Source organism: Hydra vulgaris, chromosome 09, assembly GCF_038396675.1.
Source record: "Hydra vulgaris chromosome 09, alternate assembly HydraT2T_AEP".
NCBI classification, from domain to species: Eukaryota; Metazoa; Cnidaria; class Hydrozoa; order Anthoathecata; family Hydridae; genus Hydra; species Hydra vulgaris.
Genome location: NC_088928.1, coordinates 61,381,245 through 61,404,650, shown reverse-complemented (window position 1 = coordinate 61,404,650; position 23,406 = coordinate 61,381,245). Strand labels below are relative to the sequence as shown.

Genomic DNA, 23,406 nt, shown 5'->3' with positions numbered 1-23,406 from the left:
ATTAATCTTTATATTTTATTGTAAAAGTTTTGTAAAAAGTGGGATGCGAATGAGGGTCAGGAAAGAGGGCTTTTTGTCACCTTTCTTCCTGGCCATTATTCATGAATCAAATTACTTTTAATAAAATTTATTGTTTATTAAACAGAGCCGACAAGACTAGGAGGGCTTGGGCCACTGGCTTCTCTCCTCCCACACTTTTTTTCTAAAAGACCTTTTAGAAACAAAGTGTGGGAGGAGAGACTTTTAAGAAATTGACTGTTCCGCCTTTCACTTTGAAACCGACTTCATCGGATCAACCTTGTGTAACGGAATTGTTTTAACAAATCTCCTCCTTTTTAACTATAAATATACAGGGAGTCAAAAGATTACCGTAAACTTATTCGCCTCCACGTGAAATTTTAAAGTTCTTTACCTCGTGGTGATCAACAGAAACGTTTCACAAATATGGCCAAGACCAAAGTTGTATCCGCCACAGAAAAATCTGTCAAGGTTAAGAAATCTAAGACGCCACTTAAAGAACCTTCAGATGAAGAAACTACTCAAAACGAAGTGCAAGTTAAAAAAGGGAAAATACAAAAAGTAAAGGAAGGTACATTAAATAAAAGTCTACTTTAAATAATCATTATAAATCTATTTAGTAGCTTCATATTCCGTAAATTTCAATTTATTGCTATTTTTTAGTGCTTGATCATTGTTTATTCACTATGTTTTCGTGTAGTTTTACAACTTATGTTCATTTATTTTTAAACAAAAAATGCAGACATGCATACTTTAAAATTCTTATATTAGTAATTAATCAAATACAAAAGATGCATTATCTAATTATTATTGTAGTTAATTTTTATTTATAGCATTCTTGTTTTTTTAGTTGTTAAAAAAGCACCTGCAAAAAAAGATTCCAGTTCTGAAGAATCAAGCGGTGAAGAAGAAGTTATTACTAAAACCGCTCCATTGAAAAATGGTGGTATGTAAAGTATTATTCTTTTCTTAATGTAAAATACATTTAAGGAGTCTTTGAAACTTGAGATAATTTAAAGCTCTAGTTACCATAAAGTAAAGCATGTTTCTTTTTTGGTTTGTTAATTTGAATAAAATTTTTTAAAAAGTTTCAAAAAGAACAAACAGTTATCAACATAGTTAATTAAATTTCTCAGGTCTCAAATTTTTTATATTTTAAGTCTGTCTTTTTGATATTTAAAACCTGTTTTTTTATTTTTCTTAAAGCCTGTGTTATTTTAAATTAATAATTTATGCTTTTGATAATGAGTTTTTTTTTTTGCTAATTCAAACTATGATTAGATTAAAAATTGTTCTTAAAAATATGAACTTTACCCCTTTTTAAGCTGTTAAAAAAGCTCCTGCTCATAAAGATTCAACTTCTGACGAGTCTAGTGAAGAAGAAGCAGGCGAGTCTCAAATGAAAAAAAAACCTACTAAAAAAGGTAAAAAAGAGTCAAACTCTAAGAGTTCTTCTGAGGAAGAAAAAACTCAAGCAAAAAAATCAGTTCCAGTTAAAACGCCTGCTAAAACACCTACTAAAAAAGAGTCTAGTTCAGAAGAATCCAGTGATGAGGAAGAACCTCCTGCTAAAAAAGCTGTTTTAATAAAGACGCCTGCTAAAGCGCAGGTTAAAAAAGAATCTAGCTCTGAAGAATCCAGTGATGAAGAAGTATCTCCAGCCAAAAAGCCTGTTGTTGTAAAGACTAAGAAAGAATCTAGTTCTGATGAGTCAAGCGATGATGTTGCTAAAAAACCTGCAACAAAAAAAAATCTTGTAAAAACGCCTGCTAAAAAAGAGTCAAGTTCAGAAGACTCAAGTGATGAAGAAGTTACTAAAAAGCCTGTTGCAAAAACTGTTGTTCCTGTTAAGACACCTGCCAAGACACCAGCTAAAAAAGAGTCGAGTTCTGATGAGTCAAGTTCTGATGATTCAAGTGATGAAGATGCTAAAAAGCCAGTTGCAAAGAAAGAGCTTTTAATAACGCCTGCTAAAACTACTGTTAAAGCATCTGCTAAAGAGTCAAGTTCTGAAGACTCAAGTGATGAAGAAAATACTAAAAAGCCTGTTGCAAAGAATTCTGTTTCTGTAAAGACACCTGCTAAGGCTTCATCTAAGAAAGAATCAAGTTCTGATGAGTCAAGTGATGAAGATACTAAAAAGCCTGCAGCAAAAAAAAATCTTGTAAAAACGCCTGCTAAAACACCTGCTAAAAAGGAGTCCAGTTCAGAAGACTCAAGTGATGAAGATACTAAAAAGCCTGTTGCAAAAACTGTTGTTCCTGTTAAGACACCTGCCAAGACACCGGCTAAAAAAAAGTCAAGTTCTGAAGACTCAAGTGATGAAGAAGATACTAAAAAGCCTCTTGCAAAGAATTCTGTTTCTGTAAAGACACCTGCTAAGGCTTCATCTAAGAAAGAATCAAGTTCTGATGAGTCAAGTGATGAAGATACTAAAAAGCCTGCAGCAAAAAAAAATCTTGTAAAAACGCCTGCTAAAACACCTGCTAAAAAGGAGTCAAGTTCAGAAGACTCAAGTGATGAAGATACTAAAAAGCCTGTTGCAAAAGCTGTTGTTCCTGTTAAGACACCTGCCAAGACACCGGCTAAAAAAGAGTCAAGTTCTGACGAGTCAAGCGATGAAGAAGCTACTAAAAAACTTGTTGCAAAGAATGTTGTTTCTGTAAAGACACCTGCTAAAGCTTCATCTAAGGAAGAATCTAGTTCTGATGAGTCGAGTGACGAAGATACTAAAAAGCCTGCAGCAAAAAAAGATCTTGTAAAAACACCTGCTAAAACACCTGTTAAAAAAGAGTCAAGTTCAGAAGACTCAAGTGATGAAGAAGTTACTAAAAAGCCTGTTGCAAAAACTGTTGTTCCTGTTAAGACACCTGCCAAGACACCAGCTAAAAAAGAGTCGAGTTCTGATGAGTCAAGTGATGAAGATGCTAAAAAACCTGTAGCAAAGAAAGAGCTTTTAAAAACGCCTGCTAAAACTACTGTTAAAGCATCAGCTAAAAAAGAGTCAAGTTCTGATGAGTCAAGTGATGAAGATGCTAAAAAGCCTGCAGCAAAAAAAGATCTTGTAAAAACACCTGCTAAAACACCTGTTAAAAAAGAGTCAAGTTCAGAAGACTCGAGTGATGAAGAAGTTACTAAAAAGCCTGTTGCTAAAACAGTTGTTTCTGTTAAGACACCTGCCAAGACACCGGCTAAAAAAGAGTCAAGTTCTGATGACTCAAGTGATGATGCTAAAAAACCAGCTGCAAAAAAAAATCACGCAAAAACACCCGCTAAAAAAGAATCTAGTTCTGAGAATTCAAGTGATGAAAGTAACACGAAAAAATCTGTGGTTGTAAAGACACCTGCTAAAACATCTGTTAAACCAGCTAAAAAAGAATCTAGTTCTGAAGATTCCAGTGATAATGAAGAACCTCCAGCTAAAAAAGCTGTTCCTTTGAAGACATCGGCTAAGAAAGAGTCTAGCTCTGAAGAATCAAGTGATGAAGAGGAAACCAAACCTGCTACAGTTAAGAAAGGTGGGCTATAATCACATTGGGTGGATGTTAAATTAAAAATTATATTTAGATATTCAAATCCTAAATTTTTATTAAAATAATACAGGCAAAAAAATCTTTTTCATTATTGATGAAAATTTTAATTTTTCTTAACAAAATTTACTTTCTTTAGTCAAAAGATTTATAAAAAAAATTAACAGCTTTAATTAAATTTAAATTTAATAATTTTTTGAAAAATGCTTTGTTTAAATTATGAATTGTTTTCAACAAAAAATTTCAAAAAACATGAAATAAAAAATTATAACTTAAACATTTTTTAACAAAATTATTTTGAAGAAAAATTACAATTAATTCAGTTTCATAAATAAATTTTAATCTAATGACTATTTTTCCAGCAATTTTAATGCAAAATTTTATTTCAAAAGACAAAATCAAGTAAAAAGTTTTCCAATGTCTTTGTTATCTCTAAACTTTTCAAATTAAAAAATTTAAACTTGATTTTTACTTGATTTTTTACTCAAACTTTAATTCAATTTAAACTCAAATTTGCAAATTTAAACTCATTTAAACTCAAGTTTAAAAATTATTGTTAAGGGAATTTTATAATTAAAACTAGAATCTGAAAACATTAATCAAAATTTAACTAAAAAATAATTATGATCATGTCATTTAAAATAGTTGTTACAAATTATACTTTGTTTTCAATAAGTTTTATCACTTTAATACCTCAAGTATTTCAAGTATTTTCAATTTTTATTCTTAAGTCCTAGAGTGATTTTTATTTATTTGGTGTTACATTGCAAAAAATTTTGATCATATTCATTTAATATATAATTTTGTATTTATTATCTATCCTTTTTCTTTATCTAGCTGCTTCTAAGAAAGCTCCATCTAAAAAAGAACCTAGTTCAGATGAATCAAGCGATGAAGAAGTGAAGCCTGCTGCACAGAAAAGTAATTGTTATATTTTGAAGTTAAATTTAATATTGTAATTCAAGACTTAAGAGTTTCGGATCTATCAAAACTTAGGTATATAAATATTATATTTTAACTGCTTTGTTTATAAATCCTTTTCAGCTAATAAATTATTAAATGAAGGTTAAAAATAGATAATTTAAGCCTGCTATAAGTAATAAGTCCTCTACATCCGCCCAAATGCTATTCATGTACTCTTGTGTTTAGTGCATTTTCAAATTGATAGCCTGTCTGATCAACTACTTGTCACTTAAATTCAAAATGATAGCCTAGCTGATCAACCAAACAATATATTTTTACTTTTTTAACAGTTCTCTTGGTTATTTTAAATTTTAATTAAGTTTTTAATGTTTTTAACAATACAACTTTAACGGTTTTAAAAGAAACTTCAAAAGAAAAAGCATTCATATTTAAATTTGACCAATTATAAAATAAACTTTACGCAAAATTATTTGTTTTGCGTTGTTTGCATGTGATATATGAAATGACGATTTTGCCTAAGCCATGAAGTCATTTATGTTATGCCAAAACTTTTTCTAATTGAAATATCTAAACAGTCTTCTGTAAAAGTTTGAAAAATACTAAGCCGTAATTAATGTTTTTATTTCACAATTTTGTTTATTTATTTGATTTTTTTGTAGTCTCAAATTAAATTTTTTTTTATTTTGTTGCAAAAGTGCTAAATGCACTTATAACTTTTTATAAATGTATTGCAAAATAACCATAATTTTTTAGGCAAAATTTTTTTTAAGAATTTTTTAAGTAAACTTAACAAATCTTATGTTAAATATAAAGTTTTAAACATGAAAATTTATTCCCTTTTAAAAAAATTTTACCCAATCATTTTTTTGTTTTTTTGTTTTAAGCTGTTAATCAACCAATTATTTTATGTAAGTTTTTCCATTTTAGTCCCAACTAAAAAAGCTGCTGCTAAAAAAGGTTCTGTTTCAGAGACAACTGAAAAGGCTAAACCAGCAAAAAAAGGTTTTTGTTTACAAAGTTCTTAATAGTTTTTGTATAAATTTGAGAAAGGTTTCATTAAGCGATTGAATATTGCAATACCTGGAAATATATATGGTCCTCATTTTTCATATTTTTAAATCAGTGTTAACTAATGCTGTTAAATCAAAAAATTATAAGTGGAAGTTTTGAGTAAGCTTGTGTTATTTATTAGTTTTTCTAGTCATTTGTTGTTATTTTTGTTGTGTTATTAAGTTGTTTAGTAATTAAACTCTAAATCAAAATTTTGATAAATAAAATTGTTGTTTAGTTTTTTGGTAAAAAAAAAAGTTAAATTTGCCTGTTAATAAACATTAGAATTTACATTTTTCTTTTAACTAAAACTTAGAGGACCAGAAGTTATTCCAGATATGGCAATACGCAATTACTTAATTTAACCCTTGGTTTAATTAATCTTGTTTTTATTGTTAATAAAAAAGTAATCTGTGTGTTAGTTGTGTTTTAAAATTAGCACATTAGGCATTAGGCTGGGCTAATAAAAATTAGCAATTGCTTTTACTCAGAAACTGGTTAGCTTTACGTAAAAAAAAAGCTTCATCAAATTTTTATTCATGTAAAGTTAAGCAATTAACTTGGTAATTGGTCAGCTCTACGTGAATAAAAACCTAAGCAAATTTATTGAAATTTTTATTCAGCAATTTTGAAAAAATTTCAATTTTGTAAAGCTGACAAATTACCGCGTAAAAGCAATTGCTTTTTTTTATTCACCCGGCCCAGTAATAGGTGTTTTATATAATTATAAAAATTTTTTAAATATTCAATTTTGTTTTCTAAAATAATAAAAATTAGTTTTTATTTTTAGTCAGGTTGTAATTTAGTTTTTAGTAGACTTAATTGTAGCCTTTTTTTTTTTTTTTTTTTTTTTTTTTAAAAAAGGGCTAATTTGCCATTTTTCAAAACATTTTTCACATAAGTTTATATTTTAAAATCAATCCTTTAGAAAATTTTTTTTTTAATTATGCGACCCTGTTTTTATTGTCATCGAAATTAAATTTTATTTAAATTAAATGTTTTAATGAATATATTTTGCATATTTTTTATTAATTTTTATCGAAAAAAATTTTTTGAACAGTTTTACTTTAAACTGTTGATAAAAGCCATTCTTTTTTAAATTCATCTATGAAAAGGATTTTAATTATAATCAATTATTAAAAAAATGGTAAATATTTGCTTTTTTTTAGTGTAATTTTTTAAACTTTGACATCGAATTAGAGCACTTTAATGATTTTTAGACCTATGTTTTTATGATTCCTAATCAGCATTAAATTCTCTATCATAATCAACAATTAAAAAAAGGTGAGAAACTATAACCATAATTTGGAAAAATATTTGTTACTTCGCAACAATATTGCTAATATAATAAGTTTTTAATAGCAAAAGTGAATAAGATAACAGTTTTTTATTTGTTTCGCGCTCATTTTCTCAAAATAAAAAATCTTTATTGTTTTCTAAGCCACAATTAGAAATTTAAGAAATAATTTTTTTGAAAAATTTAACATTTTAATTAAAATATACAAATATGAGATAAGAAAGAAATCTGTTTATATTAAACATGTTTAAAAATGTAATCTTAAATTTAATTACTTAATCTAAGTAAGAATCTGAAAGAAAATAAATATTTCTTAATACTAATAATAAAAAATGAGTTAAAATAGTATTTAAATTGTTTTGCGGTAATTTAAAAAAATTGTCTTTAATCCGACACCACATTTTCCCCCAGATTTTTTAGATTTTCTATTAGTTTCTAAGATTGCAGATCTCACGAACAAAAAACCATTTATGTGCTTTAAATCCTTGGTTTTATTAGTATATTTTCTTAGAAAAACTAAACATGCTAACCATTTAATAAAACTATACATAAAACTAAACATGCTAACACAACTAAACATTTATTTAAATTTGCACTATAAAATTAAGTCAAATTCTGTTTATTTAAATATACAATATGCGGTGTCAGGTTAATAAATAAAGAGAATTTTATGATATTAAATTCACATTAGGCAAATGCACTAAGCATTTTTTATTTAAAATAAGGCCTGATTTTTGCAGATTCCTGGAATTAGTAAATTGATTCCTGGAAATAGTATCTAATAAAATCTGCCTTAAATCTCTGAATCTCTACAAGTTCATCTCTAGTTTACAAAGTTTTATCACTGCATAAACAGTGAATCAGTCATTAAACAGTCATCTATGTATCTTGAATTAAAAGGTCTTTTAGACAAACTGATTTTTATGTCTTACAAAGTGAAACTCAGCAACTCCAATTATCTGAAAATGACTTTTCATTGTTCACTTATTTTGTTTTTTTTGTTATTGATGTTGTTTCAGTCATACAGACAAAAAACAGGCTAACAAGTATGTATTTCAAGAGCTGTATTTTTTATAAAAAGCTGTTTGTATATATGTGCAGTATTTATTTTCTTTTTTTCATGCTACCATGTTATTTTTGTTTTTTCTAACTAACTCTTGCCTTTATGTATTGTTAGGGCTATCAATATTTTTCAGCAATAAGTATGGTTTTAACTGATTTTTACAATATTTATCTTAACCTTTTTAGATTTTTTACACTTAGCAGGTTCAACTGTTTTTAAATTAAAACATTTTTATTGCTGTTCAACTTAAATCTTAAATTTAAATTTCATATTAAACTTTAAATATTCATTTTTATTTTAAATTATATTTCATATTAAGTTTAAATTTCATATTAAACTAGTCAAGTAAACCTGAAATCAGAAGTTAGAAAAAAGTGGGAAGTTATAGGAAATGATTTTTTATTTCTGCTGTATATAATATTCAGAGTGTCTGCCAGATCAGGGGAAACAGGGAAAAGTCAGGAAGTTCAGATGGAAAAATAAAATCAGGGGATTATCAGGGAAATTAGGTTAAATTTTAGAAAATTCAGAGAGAAATCAGGAAATATGACTCCTTATCAAACTTACATAACTTAAATAAGTTGTACATGTAACTTTAAATTAAATCAAGATAAACAGGTAGAAGATCAGGGAAATCCACTTTGAAATATTGGCACCCTGATAATGCTGTATTGTAATCCTACATACAAACTTGTAAAACAGATATATAATCAAAGTATTTATAACCTAATATATAAGTAAAAACAGATATCAATATATAACTTTTTAGTATGATTAGAAGTTTAATGTTATGTGTTTTCAACAATCTATTTACAACAAAGTTTGCCTACAAAATGTTAATTTCTATTGTAGCTGCAAAGAAGGCTCCTGTTAAAGAGGAATCCAGCTCAAATGAATCAAGTGACGAAGAAGAAAAACCTGTCCCAGTTAAGAAAGGTTTGTATAGACTAATCTTTTTTTTATAATATTGTGCTCAAAGTTTTTTTTCGGTTTTTAAGGAAATACTCTGAAGATTTTTCAAATCAAAATTTAAAGGATTTATATTTATTGCATCAAATAAATAATAAAATAAGTCTAGTAGTAGTTTCATCACAGTTTCAAGAATTACAACCTTTAACTTTTCAAATCTTCTGTTAACCTCCTATCCTTGCTCTACAACTCTTATTTTAGCAACTCCCAACTTGATAGTGGTTGCTTTTGCAGCCTTGTTGAAATTGAAATCAGAATTAAAAAAAAATTCTGTCATGATAGTTTAAATAAATTAATTGACTTATCTGTTTATTTAACTTTGACATTTTTAATTTTTTTAGCTGCTTCTAAAAAAGTTGCTGCGAAAGAATCAAGCTCAGAAGAATCAAGTTCAGAAGAAGAAAATGCAAAGCCTGCTTCTAAAAAAGGTTGAAAACTTTAAAAATAACTTTGAAATAAAGTTTAAAAAAATCAGTTTCTTTTATTTTTTGAATTTGTAAATCAATTTTATATTTTATATCAAAGCTGCCAAACCGGATGAATCAGATGAATCTTCAGAAGATGAGGAGGAATCTGCTCCGAAGAAAGGTAATTTAAACTTTAAATATTTACTTATAATGTTTTAATTTACATCACAGTGTTAACTATTTTATTGTATTATTTAGTTGCAAAGAAGGAAGACTCTAGTTCTGATGACGAAGATGGAGAAGAAGAAATGGAAACGGAGACTGCCCCCGTTTCGAAGAAGCGAAAAGCCGATGATAATAATAATAAATCGAAAACCCCAGCTAAAAAAGGGAAAGAGTCCGCTAGTGTTTTTATTGGTGGATTGTCATTTAGCACTGAAGAATCTTCATTAAAATCGTTCCTTTCTAGTAATGGCTTAAAACCCACAAGTGTACGAATCATTTCTCGTGATGGCCAATCAAAGGGATTTGGATATGCAGATTTTGATTCTGCAGAGGAAGCAAAAAAGTGTATTGCTTTATCAGGATCAGAATTAGATGGTAGGTCCATTCGTTGCGATAACGCTGATAGCAAACCTTCTACGCCAGCCAGCGGCCGAGGTGGTCGTGGGGGTGGTGGAAGGGGAGGTCGTGGTTCCGATCGTGGCCGAGGAGGATTTGGATCTGGTGGTAGAGGAGGTGGAAATTTTGATAATGACACACCTACAAAGCTGTTAATGGTCAAAAATTTATCATTCCAAACAGACAATGATAGCTTGGCTTCTGCATTCTCTGATGCTAATGATGCTCGAGTCGTGAAAGACCGCGAAACTGGTAAATCAAGAGGTTTCGCATTTGTTGAATATAACGATGTCGAAAGTGCTACTAAAGCTAGAAACGCCATGAATCAAAAAGATCTCGATGGTCGTAATATTAACATAGTTTTTGCTGCTCCTAAAGAAAGTTTTGGTGGCGGACGTGGAGGTGGTGGTCGTGGTAGTGGTGGCGGTAGAGGCGGACGAGGTGGTGGTAGAGGGCGTGGTTCAGGCGGAAACAAAGGTTCAATTCAAAAATTTGAAGGTTCTAAACTAACTTTTGGTGATGACTCAGAATAAATTACCGTTCTAAATGGTTAACTTCGTTATAGCAAGTGGCATGCTCCGATTCCGAGTCCGTTGGCATATTTTGGAAGTGTCTCGTTTTTACTGAACTCATTAAGATTTTCAAGGAATTCAACGACTTAAAAGAATCTGATTTGAAATGAACAATAAGGAATTTTATATAAATAAATGAGTAGAATTTCCTTCAGTATTTTTTATTCTAGATTAGATGGTCAGTTGCAGCTGATTCTGTGAACTTATTTTTTTTACATGCTACTACTTGGTAGCAGGAAAAAAAGCGCATAAAATAAGCTATATCAATATAATATTTGCTTTTAATATAAATATTTTATACATCAACATTAATACAAACGAAACCTTATTCCTCCAGTTTTTGTAAATCTATTGACAAATAAGTAAAGCATACAAGGAGTGCACCGTTGTACAAAATGGCCAACTACTTTGAGCTGACCCGAGAAAACCGCTTTGACTGGGTGAAAGTATAACCTGACTGCAAAAATGTAGTATTTGAAATCCAAATATTTAGTCCGAAAAAATGAATTTGATTTTTAGTTTTGACTATTCGACGAAATGACGGTTAGTCAAATTTCACATTTTTACAGCATTGAAAAACATTTTTTAACTAACATTTGTTGTTTCAAACATGCGCATATGTATAACTTTGGCAAATAAGGTTATTTGGACTCAGTTTAAAACTCTAATTTGATGATTCGAACTTTCTATGAAACATGTCCCTCCAAGTTGCCAAAATTACTACATGAATAAATTCCGGGAACCGGCAGTCAACAGTAGACGCCAGCGAGTTTTTTTTTAACAGATTTTTCCTCAGAAAAATCTGTTGCTTTGAGCGTTGGTAACTTCTATAGACAAAACTCTTATGTGCAAAATTTGAGATTTTTAGGTCTTCTCGATCATTATTATCTTAATATAAATATTTTACATAGTTTCTTTCATATTAAATTTACTATGAAACAAACTTGGACAGTCATATTTAATTTTTGAAACGAGTGTTGGTGTGAAACATTTTCCAGCGTTTTTTTTTACATTTAATGAAATGTAAACAATTTATTTTTGTGTTTTAAGCATGTTTGGGTCCTGTAATTAAGGGTCATTTTACTTAAAAGCCATATAATTAAATGAACATATATAGATAAAACATTTTTGTAAACGTTGCGACTTATTTTGCATTAAAAAGATACTTTAAAAAAATAAAATTATATTTTCTTGTTTTAAGCTAAAAAAAGAATACTTTTTTATGCTGGAAAACTTTAATTTAGCAATCAAAAATAGATATATTTCAGTTTTAATTATGTTAACATTTACAAATTTTAAATGACGCATTACTTAACTATTCTACTAAAAATGGCGATATAAAGCGGTTTATTTATGTTGATTTTTGCAACTTATGTTGAAAATAAGATTGCTTCTAGTTTTTTTTTTAACTTTAGAATTTTTTATTTTTGAGTTAAATCTTATGTTTTTATATCTACTCCAGCTTTAAGCAAACTATTACGAAAAATTGCTGGTATCTAGTGTACAGTTTGAAAGCAAGTATTTCACATGTCATGTCAAGAACTTTCAAAATGCCTAATTTTGCAAAAAATTGTCGGAAATCTGTTAGAGTTATGTGCATGAAGAAGTACTCACGTGAGGTGACTCAATTTCTTGCTGAAAAAATCTTCAAACACTACCATACAAATCTTGATTTTAGCGATACCAAAGTGCCAAGAGGTATCTGTGACTCTTGTCGAACAACTCTTAAAAGAAAAGATGTTGCTCTTTTACCTTTGTTTGATTTCTCCTCTGTAAAAGTCAAGCCAGTAACAAGGTATCAAGATTGCAACTGTTCCATATGTCAAGTTGGTCATCTATAGCTGAATGAGAACAACCCTTTAAGGTGCTCCAAACCTGATGAAGACAATACTCCCCAACGGTGTGGTGATTGCTTGAGTCTTGTTTGAAGAGGTTAGCCACATCAGTGCACTCTATTCAAATTTAGAGAGAAACTAAAACAGTTAGCTACAGCAGATCCATTTACTGCAGAACAAATTGCAACTTAAGTAATCTCTTCCAAACCTTCATCTCCAGGAGATACTGTCAAAATTTCACACCCAAAAGGTGGCAACCTCTCAGAGTTAAGCCAGGTACGAAATTACACATATTGTGGTATTTAAATTTGAACTAAAGATATCTAAAATTATTTACATTTTTTAGGAAGCCAGACATCTTTTTCCTGAGCCAAGAATCAAAACTTAAGATCTTGTGCAGGTTTAGTCGAATACAGGATTGTCAAAGTTAGGCATGAAGAAATTGGCATCAACCATTAAAAGAGTCAGTGGCACCAAGATTGTGGAGCCAAATTTTTGTGGTAAGTTTGAGTCTATTGGTGAGCCGTGATAGAAGTTAGGCCTAGTGCTTTCAGATGGCCCTCAGCTATCCACATCAAACAAGAGCCACATCATGGTGGGCAGTTTGCAGGTAATGCCTGCCACAAGCTACTCAACAATATTGACATCCTCCAAAGAATTGCAGAGTCAGAGTCTGCTTTTCAAGTTTTTGGAACCATTGATGCCCTTTGAAAGTTAAGTCTGTGGTGACATCGAGTTTTATAATGATCCTTGAGGATGATTTTGCAGAAAAATTGATCGCTTCAAAGACTCATACCTGGCAGTTATAAACATTAGTGTGATCCCAAAGATTCATGCTGTTTTCTTGTGAAGCAATTCATTGAGATGAAAAAGACTCCGTTGGGGATTTTTAGTGAGCAGACATTAGAATCAATGCATCATCATTTTAGCTCACACTGGCAAAGGATAAATATTAGTTTTAGAATGTTTTTGAATGCCTTAAAAATGTAAAATTTGAAAAGCTGTCATTTCGCCGTATTGTTTAAAATGGTTAATACTTAAAATCAAATTTATTTTCTCGGACGAAATAGTTGAATTTCAAATTTTACGTTTTTGGAGTCAGGAAACATTGTGCTTTCACCCAGTCAAAGCGGTTTTCTCAAGTTAGCTCAAAGTAGTTGTCGGCCATTTTGTACAACATTGAGTGTACATGCATCGACTGATACATAGGTAGAACATGCCAAGGTGTACCGCTACATTGACTGAGGATTTTGGGCAGGCAATCTATCAATTTCAAAGCAATATCTTTAAATTTTTTTTTTTTTTGCGGGAGATTTTTTCCAGGGGAATTTTTCCGTGTCAGATAGTTTGACCAACAAAAATATCGACCTACTAGTTGTTCTACAAAAAGAACACCTACTAATAATTGAAACTAACCTTCAGATAACCTACTGAGGCCTAAATTGTTTTCAACCGATCATAGTCTTATTTTCAACCGCTTTATGGCGTTTTCATTTTTGACCGATTTGAGATAATTTAATTTTTTTATTTTCTGATAATCAAATTGTTTACTAAAAATAAAAATTAAACATGTTTTATCATCAAACAGTTGAATTAGTTAAGGTATTGTTTATCAAATAAACTATGCTATATTTAATTAAGTTATGTATTATTTTTACGTGTGTTTGAATAATTTTCCCTCATTTTTACGCGTGTATTTATTAATTATTTAACTAATTTCATCTCAATCTAGTTAATTTTTATCTACAAATTATAATAATTTATAAACTGTATAAATAAATATTGAAATACTTTTAAACTTAAAGAATGCCTACCTAAACCTTTAGTAAATGTATGCACCACTTCACTACACTTATCTATTTATTAGTCAGTCATGTATGTACTGCGACTATAGCTGTAAAAATGAGTTTCCACTTATCTATTTTTCTATGGAACGGGATAGGGAAAGAATAAATCACGTGAGCGTTCTAAATTTTCTTTCCAACAATTTAAAACTTATTATACGCATGCTCAAGTGATTATTTTTCATATTCCTTTTAAAAAACAGATGAGTGGAAACTCACCTTAACAGAAGTAACAAAACAAAACAAAAAAAACAAACCTCTATGAAGGATTCGAGCCTTAATGGTCACTTAAGTTACCTGCGCACAGTGTGTCCAGAATGTGGTGTATTGAAAAAAAATTCATAGATCCGTTAATTGTCAATGAAATCTTATGAAAGTTTAAGTATACTACTATTTTGGGCCAAAGAACCTAATTCTGAGGGTAAAATTTACGTGTTTACACGTAATTTGGTTACACCAGAGTGCACACACGTGAAGACTCTTTCTAGAGAATGTAGAGAGCCTTAGTACTCAGAGAGCGGATATACGGAAAACGGCGGCCAAGTTTTTGCCAAATTAGTGCGCGACTTGAATGAATTTAAGAAAAAATAATTCCCCTTTCCCTTTATTATTATTTCACGCAATGCATTATGGTATTTGTATGTACAGAAAAATCAATAATTCATAGTTTTTTTTAATTTTTCATTATTTGTGGCTTGCTCGTACATAGATAATCATTTTCTCTCTTATAATTAATTATATTTACGCTAAAATCTTTTACAAATTTTATTATCTCCGCAGGAGAATAACTGCATTATAATATTAGCAAATATTTCAACGTAGTTGTAGTTGAATTTCGTTAGAGAAGCTTGTTCGAAGTATATTTTACAAGTAATTTCATAAGTAAAAGAATATATAATTATAATAATCTCTATAAATAATCCTGCTGATTCTAGCTTTTAGCTAAACCCTAGCATGATTCCACTAAATACAACATTTTGTATATTTACAATATAATCTCTAAAGATGTAACTTAATGGTCAGAAGATATATTTGTTGATGTGTTGATGGAAACTCTGTTTCCAATAACACATTAACAAATATTTACTTATATAGTATCAGACAGTGTTTTGAAAGAAGAGCTGTTAAACAGAAAATAGCTGGTCATCAGTTATTCAAAGAGGACTTTGTTAAATAGATTAGAGTTAAACCAAATCATATCATATAGAATTAAACCAAGGAATGACAATGGCTGTGTTAATTATTGAAATTAAATTTAGCAAAAATCATTTTTCGAAATATTTATTAACCAGTAAATGAAAAGTTGTTAAAAAATTTAAGCCTAGTTATAAAGGAAAAATTTCTACATTGTCTGAACCATTTGATTAAAACTAATTTGACTGAGGAAAATTAAAGCTTGCCATTATGTTAATCAATGTTGAGAAAATAATTCAAATTAAATCAGAAATCTAAAGATCATTACAAAAGCAACAATGGATTAAAGAACAAATAAAAAACTTACTGGACCAAATTTTGGTACAGTTATAAACCGTAGAATCAATACTCTTCCAACTTGATTGTTAAAAAAGCTTATAAATAACTGTGATAGTAGTTTACAACTACAAGCTTGTCAGTGGAGTGTTGAAAATGAAGATATTGCTCATGAAAAGTTTAAAGAAAAAGTTAACTGTGATGCTAAAATAATGCGATATTGTTATAATCTTAAATGCCATGGTTGGTTCTAGCCCTGATGAGTTGTGTATTTACTAAGACAGCTACAAAATGATTGAAGTTATTTTTAAAAAAGAAATCTTTGTGTACAATAAGCTTGTACCAATAAAACTTTTTGTACGGAAATAGTAATAGACAGCAAAAACTCAAAATCAAACAGTTAATTTTACCAATCTCACGGTATCAAAGCTTTTACAGAAAAGAGCGAAGTTGACTTTGTTCTATATAAAAACTAAGACTTTTTGTGCAATCGATTAAATTTGAATATGAAAACTGGTTCAATAAGATTTTACCTTGTTTAAATACATTTTGTTTTTAGTCATGATTAAAAAAATATTTGAAAGGGTGTAAAAGTATGTAAAAATTATTATAGGAAATTATAATTTTTTTATTCTTGAATATTTTCTTTGTTGGGAATTCCATAAAATAATAAATTTTTATGTTTTACTTAGTTACTAAAGCATTTAGGTACACAATATGTAAAATTATGACTTTTTTTGGTTTATTTTTAAGTCGAATAAAATTGTTTGGTGCACTTGTTGTTATCTTTTCTTCGAAGTGTTATATACTGTAAAGTTTACTTCAATAATATACTTTAATTTGATCTAAAAAATTTAGAAGGTGTGAAATAAAATACACCAAAATCTATTGGGACAATTTCAGTTCTTTCAATATTTGACATTTTACTCGACTTATTTTTGTTGTTTACTTCCGCGTACATACAAATATCATAATGCATTGCATTTAAGGTAAAAGGTGAATTGTAAAACATCATATTTTAAATGAAAATTTAAATATATTATGTTTTTTTTTTGCAGTTTTTATTTTTTTTGCAGTAAATATAAAAATTTACAAATCGGTATTTATACATATACATATTCAGTACAAATACGTAATATATATATATATATATATATATATATATATATATATATATATATATATATATATATATATATATATATATATATATATATATATATATATATATATATATATATATATGTATATATATATATATATATAAATATTTCAAAGAGATTTAAATTTTAAGAAAATTCTCAACATTTTCAAGTTTTTAATTCAACTATTTATATATATACATCATGTATATATATAATTGAATTATATATATACATCATGTATATATATAATTGAATTATATATATACATCATGTATATATATAATTGACCGACATGTAATTGAGAAGTCAGATTTTTATAGTGATGTTAGTGGAACGTATTAGTTGCTTATTGAGTGTCTTGCTTCATATTTATGATTAGTTTGAGCTATTTATGTTTATAATATATTTTTATAAAAATTTTATAAAAATATATTATAAACATAAATAACAAGTTATGGTATATATTCAGTTCATATACGTTTAGAGCATTTTTTCCTTGAGTAACGGCTCAGCACTTTCGTACTTACCAGCGCCTAAAACTAATCGACTTGCTTGCTTTTGTTTTGTAAAAATATTTTTTAGGAAAGGTTAGTGATTGTTTACCCAGGCAATATTACAATAGTTAATATGACTATGTATAAATGAATAGTTTAAATTTTTTAAACATATTTTATTCAAAAGTTGTTTTTTCTTGTACATAATCTCCAGAACCTTTGAAACTTTATTCTCGACTAACTTTATTTGGCTTTTCCAATTTAAATATTCATCAAAAATTATTCCATGTACTTTCATTGAAAAAACTCTTTTTATTCTAATATTGCTAATTCTTGTTGTTTAAGTGGAAGGTTTTCAGATTGTTTAGCAAACAAAATATATTTAGTTTTATCAGTATTCAATGAAAGTTTACTTGCTATAAACCACTCATTAAGATATATTAGTTCTGTATTTACATAATGAAAAATATTTTTTAAATTTGAATCTGAAAAGAAAACATTAGAGTCATCAGCAAAAATAATATAAGTACTTTTGAGGACAAATAAATATCATTTATATAAACTAAAAGCAACAAAGGTCCAAGTATTGATCCTTGTTTACAATTTTCTAAATAACATTGCAGCCACTTTAAGTTAAAGTAAACTACTCTACAATTACGTAGTTTATAGATAAGAATCTCGTGGTTGACAGTATTAAATGCTTTAGATAGATCTAAAAAAATTCCGAGTGTGCAACTATTGCTTTCAAAACCATTCAAAATTTGATTCGCAAGATCAATTATTGCATGTTCCGTGAAATAGTTTTTGCAAAAACCAAACTGTTTATTATAAAGAATGATATTTTTTTCAAAATAATTGTAAAGTCTGTTGTGCATATTATGCTCCAGTATTTTAGAAAAATAGGAAAGTACGGAAATCGGTCTGTAGTTAGATTTTATCGAGTCATCGCCGCCTTTGTATATTGGAATTGTTTTTTCTAATTTTAATTGGTCTGGAAAAATGCCGTCTTTTAGAGAAAGATTAAAAATTATAAAAAGAGGTTTCTCTATTTTATCTGAGACTGCTTTTATAACATCAGAGTTAGTTTCATCCAGTCCTGCACTCTTTTATGTATTCAGCATACTAATCGCTAGCCAAAGATCATCAACTGAAAGCTCCGATTCATCCATAAAGGAATCAGATTTTTTCAAGAAAGATTTAAATGATTTTTTCCCCTCAGAAACTTCACCGGCTAGTTTTTTCCCCATATTTATGAAAAAGTCATAAAAATATTTCTGCAATTTTATTATTTTCAAAAGTATCTCCTCTATTATCATTTCCTTGCAATCTATTTAGCAACTTATCAATTTTCACACATCCCATCCTGTTATTTCTTTAAGTATATTCCATGTTTTTAAAACTCTGCCCTTTTTAGCCAGAAGACTTTGATACATTTTATACAAACTCCTCTTCCTTAACAAGCTGTATGGCAGTCATTAATTAGCTGTGATTATATGTACCAATAGTCTTGAATTGATATTTTATTTCAGGCATGTTTATTTCAGTTTTACTATTTTATCTAAAATATTATAAAATTAACTTTAATTATATAAAATATAAAACTTAATTATAAAGTAAAATATGGTAATAAAATAAAATGAAGAATACAAAAATAAAATATCAAATATTTAGATAGGAGTTAAAGTTTTACCTTTCAACGAAAACAAATTTGAACTATGATCTTAATGTAAATAATTCAGTAACATTATATAAAACTATTATATGTTACTGAAAAATATATAATACTATAATTAAAAGCAAAAGTGAGCTTAAGTATATAAATAAATGTCATTTAGCTTATGATTTTGTAACAAAATTCTATCATGTTAATAGGATTTTATATATTTTATATATATCCATTTTAACCCACTATCATTTTACCTGTATATCCAATTTACCCCATTTTAGATTTTTGTTTATTTATCAATATGGGTTGGAGAACTAATAAATCAAATTTTACATGTTATTATATGATGGTCCAACTAATAAACTAACATCATTATTCTTGGATAAGTAATATTCCTGAAGTCTGCAGACAAAAGTTTTTAAGCGTAATGTTTTTTATATTTTTTTCAAAATAGAATGTTTTTACATTTTAACTATTTATTTAAATCATATATGAACATTGTTAATGCAAAAAAAATGAAGCTAGTTATGTGTATAAACCGTTGGTAATTTTTAGGTTTAAGCATTATGTATAGATAACTTACTCCATGCATACTTATTGAATATATCCATATTACCACAATAATCCATATTTTCCCGCCCTACCCTAAACTTCAAATCCATATTTAGAAAGTCATCAAGTTTTTGCAGGAGTTTTGAATCTATAACTAGTGATAGAAGTATATATATTTGAATTCAAGCTGTAATTATGAAAGGTTTGTTACATAAGAAAGTTGTTCTAGTATTCTTCAATAAATGTAGCACATTTGCTAAAAAATCAATAGAGCAACTTGAGTCACATGGATTTTTATTTAAATTGAAAAAATTATTACTTTAAGTACAGCTTATGTTAAAAGATCTCCACATTGACAGGTTATTTGCACCTTTATAAACAGAACTTTCACTATATTAATATGTTACTGTTTCATGAATTTTTATTACATTCACATTAGTTTTCATAAACTTGGTTGCTTTGAGGTCAAATTGATTCAGCAATGTGGTATCACTAATATATGGGTAATTGCTGGCTAATATAACTTTTGGAAAAAGATATCAAATCCTATTCAAAATGAAATATATTTGAGTTGTTATAATAATTTAATATTAAACAAAAATATACACAGATATAAGTCTTATTGATACTATATGGTCACAGAAAACATTCTTGAATTATCATTTTGTCCTCACTAAATACGCTGTTTCCAACCTCTTGGGGTAATGTGGAAAATTTGCCACAATACCCCAAGAGGTTGTAATCTACTTTACAACCTCTTAGGGTATTGTGGCAAATTTTCCACATTTCATATTGCAAAAGTATTTATTTTACTGACAATCATTGGGTGTAATCTTATCTACAGTCTGCAGTAAATGTCATGTGTATTTATTTGCAAAGACATCTGTCTTGCTTTACAACTTGTTTCTGATTTATAAGCCCTAAAGTATTGCCCATGGAAATGTCTGTTTATTTAAACCCCCCTCAATTTGAAGGGGTTGCAAATTTTATATTGTCATAATTTTTGAACGCTGAGAAATTATACTATGAATTTTAAAATTTCTCGATGAATATGTCTAGTTGAAAAAATTACAAAAAATATTTAATCAGTTTGTCGCACTCACGTTTAAGGCAGAGAGGGAAGGGATTAAGATTTTTGGGGTTTTGTTCCCATTCTCCTATTGCAGTAATTTTTTTTTGTGATGAATCTTTTTTATATATATGTATATATATATATATATATATATATATATATATATATATATATATATATATATATATATATATATATATATATATATATATTACGCGGCAAAAATTAGAAGATTTCTTTCAAAACTAAAAAACAAAACAGCGTTTTTCTAAAGAGGAATACGAAAAAATATATCCAAGTGATCCTATCCCACCTCGAATGTATGGAGTAATAAAAGCTCATAAACCGGAAAAATCGTACCCTATGAGAATAATTATCTCTACCATTGGCACACCAAACCACGGAAAATCAGATTTCTTAGTTAAGATAATACAACCAGTCTTAAATGAAAATCCGACACGATTAAAAAACTCTTTTGACTTTATAAAAAAAGCTGAAAATTGGAATGTCGACAACAATGATATTCAAGTATCTTATGATGTTGTAAATTTGTACCCGTCAATTCCGTTAAAAGAAGCCACCGTTATACTTTTAGAACAATTAAGTAACAATTTATCATATAAAAACTTAACAAAACTAAGTATACCTGAAATAAAGCAACTCATAGAACTTTGCTTATATCAATGTTATTTTCATTGGAACAATGAGATTCACGTAATGGAAAACTCAGGACCAATCGGACTTTCTTTCATGGTTGTTCTCGCGGAATCTTTTCTACAATTCCATGAAAATAATGCAATTAAAATGGCTTTGACACAAAATCCGGCACTTAATCTAAAATCATTTTTAAGATACGTTGACGATAGTCATGCAAGATTTCCTAGCATCAAACAAGCAAAACAGTTCCAAGATATTTTAAATCAACAACATCCTGCAATACAATACACAATTGAAGTTGAAAACGAAACAAAAACGCTTAACTTTCTTGACATAACCATTACAAATAACACACTAGGAAAATATGAGTACAAAGTATATCGAAAAGAGGCAATCACTAACATTCAAATTAAACCGCATTCAAATCACGATCCAAATATTTTAACAGCTATATTTAAAGGTTTTCTCCACAGAGCTTACTCCATCTGTAGTAAACATCATTTGCAAAACGAAATAAATTTTTTAATTGACATGTTTATTGAAAATGGGTACGATGAAAAGCTATTGAGGAATATTACACACCAATTCCATCAAAAAAGACAAAATAAAAACAAAATTCCATCAGAATGCAACAATCTTCCTGTAGTGTCTTTACCTTGGGTACCAGGCCTTTCACCAAAACTTCGAAAAATATTACGAAAAGCAGGGTACAGAGCAGTATTTAAATCAAACCCAAATTTAAGATCTTTATTAACATCAAAAAACAAAACAAAACTACCAAGTAACAGCCAACCTGGAACGTATATAATAAAATGCAACTGCTCCAAAGTCTACATAGGTGAAACAAAAATGCAGGTAAGTACGCGGATGCATCAACATCAGAAGAGTATTAATGAAAACAAGCCTAATCAATCTGCATTAGCATATCATAAAACCTTTTGCAAAGAAAATATTATTTGGGAAAAAACAAGAACGTTAAAAGTAGAAAATAAAAAGTTTGAAAGAAAAATTAGAGAGGCGTTAGAAATACAAAACAACATGTGCTCTGCGCGAAACGGCGGAATTAACCTTGATGAAGGCCAATATGTAAAAACTATGTTTTGGACGGCATTTTTAAAATTTAAAAATGAAAAGAAGCCATTCAACCGCTGACGTCAATAGTAACAATTTTATATAAACTATAACGATTAAAAATCATTGTAACATTTTACAAGCTGATGATGCTGGTATCTATAACCCAGCGAAAATTTCTTATAAAATAATATTATTTGTATTGAGAGAAACTGTATTTCTTGATGTTTTAAAATAATATATATATATATATATATATATATATATATATATATATATATATATATATATATATATATATATATATATATATATATATATATATATATTTATACACATGCAAATATGTACAAACATACTCATACACACATACACATCCATGCATACATATACACATACATACATATATACTCACACTTATTTACATGCGCTCATCACAAACACACAGATACACATATCTTTGGATTTATTAACTGTATTTGATTTGGAAAGAGTGGAATAGGTTACTCTTAAAAACATAGAATGAATGGAGAACTTTTAGGGAACTCATAGGGAAGGTTATTCCAAGATTTTATAGTTTGATTTTTTATGGACTTATATCCATAAGTAATAGAACGGTGTTTTAAGACTGCTAGGTTCAGATTATCAACTGATCGAAGATAGTATCTGTTATTTGCATTTTTGGGGAAGAATATGTTGAAGGAAAGAGGAAGCATTTTTTGTTGGTGAGTCCAGACAAACTGGTAATTCAAGAATTGAATAAGATCATAAAGTTTAAGGATCTTAGAAGTAAGATAAAGTACATTAGGATTGAATTTGCAATTCTAAAAATGTATTATTTTTAAAACTTTGTTTTGAAGATGGGATATCCTTAAAACTTATTGCTGTTAAGATTATTCCCATATTTGACAAGGATATCGTATATGTGAACCAAAAATGGAATGATATATATTTAATAGTGTAACTTTAGCCAGCATTCCATTTGATCTGCTTAATTTTTATGACTAAGTCTTTAAGATGGGATACAAACGATAGGTTGGAATCAATTATAATTCTAAGATATTTGATTGAGTTTACAGGAATGGTTTTCTGGCCAATTAATCTAAAATTTAAGTTTTTATTTTTTATTTTTTTATTGGATTTGAATAT

At 28.5% G+C, this 23,406-nt stretch overlaps 2 protein-coding genes across 4 annotated transcripts; both read left to right on the top strand.

The window, feature by feature from the left end:
* Positions 1-268: 268 nt before the first annotated feature.
* On the top strand, positions 269-10,600 carry LOC100202812 (nucleolar protein dao-5). Of its 3 annotated transcripts, XM_065806255.1 has the most exons (9): positions 281-589; positions 869-964; positions 1,344-3,536; positions 4,386-4,469; positions 5,400-5,474; positions 8,735-8,818; positions 9,193-9,279; positions 9,377-9,439; positions 9,517-10,600. In XM_065806255.1, exons 1-9 carry the CDS (start codon positions 445-447, stop codon positions 10,410-10,412), a joined length of 3,723 nt encoding a protein of 1,240 aa, XP_065662327.1. In that variant the 5' UTR covers positions 281-444; the 3' UTR covers positions 10,413-10,600. The 3 variants fall into 3 exon arrangements, with proteins under 3 accessions (XP_065662329.1, XP_065662327.1, XP_065662330.1); XM_065806257.1 differs by lacking the exon at positions 5,400-5,474 and having other exon boundaries at positions 269-589; XM_065806258.1 differs by lacking the exons at positions 8,735-8,818; positions 9,193-9,279; positions 9,377-9,439.
* A 10,247-nt stretch (positions 10,601-20,847) lies between these two features.
* LOC136085631 (uncharacterized) lies at positions 20,848-22,338 on the top strand. The gene has a single exon (XM_065806955.1). The coding sequence runs from the start codon at positions 20,848-20,850 to the stop codon at positions 22,336-22,338; it is 1,491 nt and encodes a 496-aa protein (XP_065663027.1).
* The last annotated feature ends 1,068 nt before the right edge of the window (positions 22,339-23,406 follow it).

Bases quoted from the DNA above. Each gene is read 5' to 3' on its own strand.
- LOC100202812 (XM_065806255.1), top strand. From the start codon at position 445: ATGGCCAAGACCAAAGTTGTATCCGCCACAGAAAAATCTGTCAAGGTT. The intron at 965-1,343 runs GTATGTAAAGTA...CCCCTTTTTAAG, and splicing joins CGCTCCATTGAAAAATGGTG to CTGTTAAAAAAGCTCCTGCT. The intron at 8,819-9,192 runs GTTTGTATAGAC...TAATTTTTTTAG, and splicing joins ACCTGTCCCAGTTAAGAAAG to CTGCTTCTAAAAAAGTTGCT.
- LOC136085631 (XM_065806955.1), top strand. From the start codon at position 20,848: ATGTATGGAGTAATAAAAGCTCATAAACCGGAAAAATCGTACCCTATG.